General features: G+C 37.5%; 1 protein-coding gene across 3 annotated transcripts in view; it reads left to right on the forward strand.

The window, feature by feature from the left end:
• LOC122084300 overlaps positions 1-5450 on the forward strand; it is a 69852-nt gene that overhangs the window by 44861 nt on the left and 19541 nt on the right. For 2 of the 3 annotated variants that reach the window (XM_042652432.1, XM_042652430.1), the window contains exons 13-14: positions 1729-1784; positions 1948-2161. In XM_042652432.1, the coding sequence (XP_042508366.1) occupies positions 1729-1784; positions 1948-2161 (270 nt within the window). Of the gene's footprint in view, positions 1-1728; positions 1785-1947; positions 2162-2467; positions 2552-5450 lie in introns of those variants that run through there. The other variant, XM_042652433.1, reaches the window with a different exon arrangement.

Below are 5450 nucleotides of genomic sequence, written 5' to 3' on the forward strand. Positions count from 1 at the left end.
CCACAATATTGTCCTAAAGTTTTCCAACATTGAAATAAAAGCATTCAGTGAAAACATTTTCTATTCACTTCAATGCACATATGGAATAATTTGAATGATTTGTGATAAGTATGGGAGTGGGTCTAAACTCACAGTGGTCATCTTGGCTTATGCTGATCAAGATGTCTTGAGAGATAAATGGATCCATATATACTGAATATCCGGGTATAGGGTTCTAGTTTGTAAACCAAATCAGTTCATGGAAACTTTAATGAGGATATTTGTGTAAAGTACCCTTTTTTTTCTTCGGAAACTACCCTCATCTGCAAAATTACCACAATCTTCATTTTTGTCTAGTATGAACCTACTGCACTAATTTGGGCATCCGACTAACTGGTCATCCTGGGGATTTGATAGTCTGCTGTTTAGACATATGTTTCTGTATTCTTGTATGTTGTTGTTAATAGGCTGCATGGCATACTCGTACCAATTATCTTTTGTGCAAATCTTTTTTGACTACCAATTATACCTCTTTTGTTGTTGCCCATCCACCCTCACCTCCACCCCAAAAACAGAAAGGTATCTCTGTGGGGAAAATTGTCATTCCTTCGGACTAGTTGCATTAGAAGGAGAATCTGAAGATCTATAAAATGAATACCAATCTGAGTAAGATTTTCATAGAAATAAATGGAGGTAGCATTAGGAGCATGAAAATCCTAGTGAATAAAATATGTAAGTACATTAACTAGACTGGTTTGGCCGTATGTGTTGGTGATACCACCTTCTAACCCTATAACCTGTTTGGTTCCTAGTTCTTTTGGTTTTGATTTGATTATTTTGGTGTTCATATTCTCTTGGGTCCTTCACCCTAGTCTAGTTGGTGATTCTTGATTGCAAGTGGATTCCCCTACCCAAGGAAAATTTATCCACTTCGTTCTTCGTGGAGTGATTAATATTCTTAATTATTCCATTGTTTCCAGGTCTGTAGTATCAAGAAATCAGCTTCCAGAAAATAAATCTTTTATGGCCATTGAACTTGCTACGCCTGGCTTGTTTTCAACTGATCCAATTCATGTTTCTCTTTCTAATGCTCGAGTGCTTGCTTGGAGAACTCGTATACTATCATTGCAAGGTACCTTCTAAATTAATTTTCTGTATGCTGTATATTCTATTGCTTTGCCTGGTTATTGTGCTAGTTAGAGAATTTAATTAGACTAAACACAGTAGTGTCTTTGCTTCATTAGAACTAAACCCTGATAGAGGGGAATGCATCAGGTCCTATATGCAAAACCATAAGTAAAACCATTTAAATAGACTCAATTACAATATGCAGTTGAACATATGTGATGGATTAGGAGTATCTACTGTTTAGGGGATTTAACAGTATGAGGGAGTTCAGATCTCATAACTTCACTTTTTAGTTTGTCCCTTCTTATCTTGTAAGGCTAAAAAGGAGTTGGCTAAAACTGAGTATATCTTGAGATTTTTTATTTTTTATTTATTTTTTGAAGGATGTTGGGTGTAGAACCCACAGTAGCCAAACCCTTTCACCCTTTCTAATGTGGCAAAAAACTGTTCTGAAAGAAGTTCCCTCCAGTTGTGATGCTGCTTGGTTGAGTTGATTTGACTTTATCCTCTCGTCTCTTATGCTCTAGTTTCGTTAGGATAGATTTTCTGTTCATTGCTGTCACAATTTTGTTTTATACACATCATCAGATTTATCTTTGTGCCTAATTTCTTCTCAATCAGATTCAAGAACCTTCCCTGGTCCATTTGTTGTTGTCGACTTTTCAAATGAAACTGAGGTATTGAGAATTGAGGCCTTCTCATCACAGAAATTCATTGGATATGTCTGAGGATGTCTGTTGTTCTAACTTGTTTTCGTTCTTCCTTGCTTCTTCTTCTTCTTCTTTTATTTTTTCTTCTTTTATTTTTTGGTTGGGGGGGGGGTGGTTGATTAACTTACAGGATGGTCTCTCCATTACTGTTTCTCCCCTATTAAAGATACGCAATGAAACTGAATTTTCTCTGGAATTACGATTTCGGCGCCCTCAACAAAAGGAAACTGAATCTGCTTCTGTTTTGCTGAGGACGGGGGATACAATTGACGATTCTATGGCATCATTTGATGCGATCAAATCATCTGGCGGATTAAAGAAGGCATTGATTTCATTAGGCCTTGGTAAGCATGAACTGTTCTTATTATCTTTTTTATTATTTTAAGACTATTGCCGAGTTTGATGTACATTCGTCATTTTTCTTTATTAGTTTTTTTGGTTACAAATATGATGAATGTTAATCATTTTCTTGGTGTCTGTCTTTCCAAGTTTGAGTTTTGACTCATTCATTTTTTATTTTTCCAATGGATAGTTGCTTTGCTTCATTATAGCTTACTTTGTTTCCCCCTTGAGATAAATTACTCTGGATGGAGGTGAGTAGAAATTCATTCTTATTACAGCTTGGGTTTTACGCAGTGAGTTTGTCACAGATTTGCATGTGCTATAGTAGCTGTTACTCATTCATATATTGGGCCTTAGATGGATGGGAAATTCGGACATTTTTTACCACCTGGGTTAGTTTCTCCCTTACTTTCCTTACATGTTCCATCTCAGAAGTACTGGAAGTGGTTTAGTTGGACTCCAACTCACTTGTGATCTTGAATATCTAAAACGATGTCTCAGTATCTAATTGATCCACTGATTAAGTCTGAACCTTCTACCCTCTGTCCATTTTGGGATTTTTTAAGAACCTGTATATGTCCCTTTGACCTTCCCATTGATGTCATCCCGTGATGATTGCCTGAAAGTTCAGGTTCCAGATAATTGACCATGGGTTGGACAGATTTTTGTGATTTCTGTTGTTTCTCTGACCTTTGATTGACTCATTTTCTCCTACAATCCTCTTCCCGCTGAGCCCTCCCCCCCCCCAAGCTTTCTCGTTGGTCGTGCCAACAGTTCATCACGGAAGAAAAGACTCACACCAAGCTGGGATCACTAACTAATACTCAATTAATAGAAAAGAACTATCTTTTCTGTAAAGGAATTCTATATTCCTATTTACCCTTCAATTTTTTTTATATGGTATAGACATGTTCTTATACAAATAAAACTCTCGTATTCATACAAATAAAATATTTTCTAAACTAAAAAACTAAATATAAATGAGTTCCAATTAAATAGAAATAAAATTGAATAATCAAATACGGGCCTTGTTTTAGAGCCTCTACATCTGGAAGCTGTTGGTTTGCGTAAGATGTGTTTTTCTAGTTTATACTATCTGATCTTTTGAGGAGTTTAAAAAAAATATTCTGAAGTATTAATATTTTGAAAGATTTGTGGTGATTGTTCCCTAAAGCCAGGAGTTCGATATATCTGTTGCAATTCATTATTGTCATCAGTTCATGTTCCAAACCGTTGGAACTTCTTAAGCATGAAGCTAGCTTTCATAATTGGCTAGTTCCTGTACACCAGCTAAATTGCTTCGGAATGTTGGAGAGATGTGCTAGCATGTACTTTCCAAAATTTCTAGCATAAAATCAAAAGAATTGGAGAAAGCAATGACCAAGAGACTTAACTGTAGTTCATCTAATTTCAAGGAGCATAATTATTACTAACATATGCTTGGTGTATGAGAGATGCAGTGTCCACCACTTTCTTACTCACTGGAAGTATGCATGGGAGTTGTTGATTCATTGCCTTCTTTATTATAGCCTGGGTTATGAATTAGATGTTGTTAGATGTAATGTGAGCTTGAACGTCTTGTTGGGGTCAAAGGGAGAAGACCTAAGATGACTAGCTGCAATTGCCTGGTTGCTGCAAAAGCTAAAGATATGATAGTTGTTGTTATTCTAGGTGGTAAATAATTTGGAACTTAACTGGTTAAGGACATCCTATATAACTTGTATTGCTTTTCTGTTCTGAGTGTTCAAGTTGCAGTACTTTGTGTTGTGGTTTTTCTTTCCGAGCTTTTTGGGGAACTCACATCCCTATCTGCAAAATTTATTTACTTATCAGTAAATGGTGGTACTATTTATAATGACGTTTGTGATACAGTATGGGGTATGCAGCTGATGGTAGCACTACATCTGGCTCATAGAGGTTCCGTTATTGAATAGACATATAGATTTGGACAATCACTGTGCATCATCTGCCCGTGACTGCAGGTGATAAACCAACCAATTGAATGAAAAAAAAAAGGTTATTCTAGTAATCAAGGTTTTAAGTATCCTCCCGTATCCTCCGATACTAACTGATATGTATCATATCTTCAAGGTACTGATAAAATACGGTACCGATATTGAGAGAACAGTTCCTTTTAACTTTGTCCCATGAAATGCTGCATTTGTCTAATACAATATATAAATTCAACCAAATTTGAGATATGACTAAAAAATTTCTCAGTTGAATAAAGACTTAGAGTTTCGTTTCTTTTGAAGTGTTTTGGACTAATATTTGAATGGTTTCAGCCAATAGATTCAGTTTCAAGTTGTAATACTGAACTAAAATTTCAGTGACACTCACTTGTTGAAGTACCTAGACGACCCTAAGTGTTGGAGGACCGCCTAAGCGCTTAGGCGACAAGGCTCTGTCCAGCAGCTTGGCTCCTGCCCCAGCACGGGGGCCAATGAGAGTGCACCTGGAAGAGTCAACAGGGTGAGCATCTCCACCTTTCATTGGGAGCAGGGTGGTCACTTCGCCCACCTCTGTGTCTGGCGTAGCCCCAACATTGCAAGACAGTCCTTTTTTCCTCTTTTTTTTTTTTTTTTCCCTAAATGTATCTATTATATCTAGTATAGTGAGGGTGGGATCTTGGTGCAACATCATCGAGTCAGGAAACAACTTCTCCGCATAGCAAGGGCAAGTCTGCATACATTATGACCCTCTCCAAACCCTACAATGGCGGGACACTCATGCATTGGGTACGCCCTTTTTCATATCTAGTATAGAAATTATATGAGAGAGAACCCTGCCAGTCTGGTATTGCCTACATCCAAACATAGGCGAGCACGAAAAGACCATGCCTACACCCCCCCGCCCTGTGCACTGAAGATGCTCCCATGCACCCTCCCATTGGCCCTGCACGCTAGTGTTGCCTACACCAGACTGGCACGGTTCTTTCTCCCATAATATAATTATGCTTAGAGCATTACAGAAACAACAATACAGATTGAATCTATGCCCTAATTTGCCACTATATCTAGCAACATTATCACAACATTACAGTAACACTATTATGTTAGAAACCATATTATTTAAAGGGGGTGGGAACATTTTTTTTTTTTTTTGATGAATAAATAAATTCATTACCCAAGTAGAGAGAATATACATGGGAGGAAAAAAGGGGGGAGGGAAGCTAGGCTATGGCCTTACAAACAAGGCTAGCCATCAAAAGGGGAACCCTCGAAAAAGGGCTCCGAATGAAACAGTGCCAAACAAGCGAAAGGGGATACATCAAGTTTTTTTTTTTTTTTT

This window comes from Macadamia integrifolia, chromosome 7 (assembly GCF_013358625.1).
Source record: "Macadamia integrifolia cultivar HAES 741 chromosome 7, SCU_Mint_v3, whole genome shotgun sequence".
Lineage (NCBI taxonomy): Eukaryota > Viridiplantae > Streptophyta > Magnoliopsida > Proteales > Proteaceae > Macadamia > Macadamia integrifolia.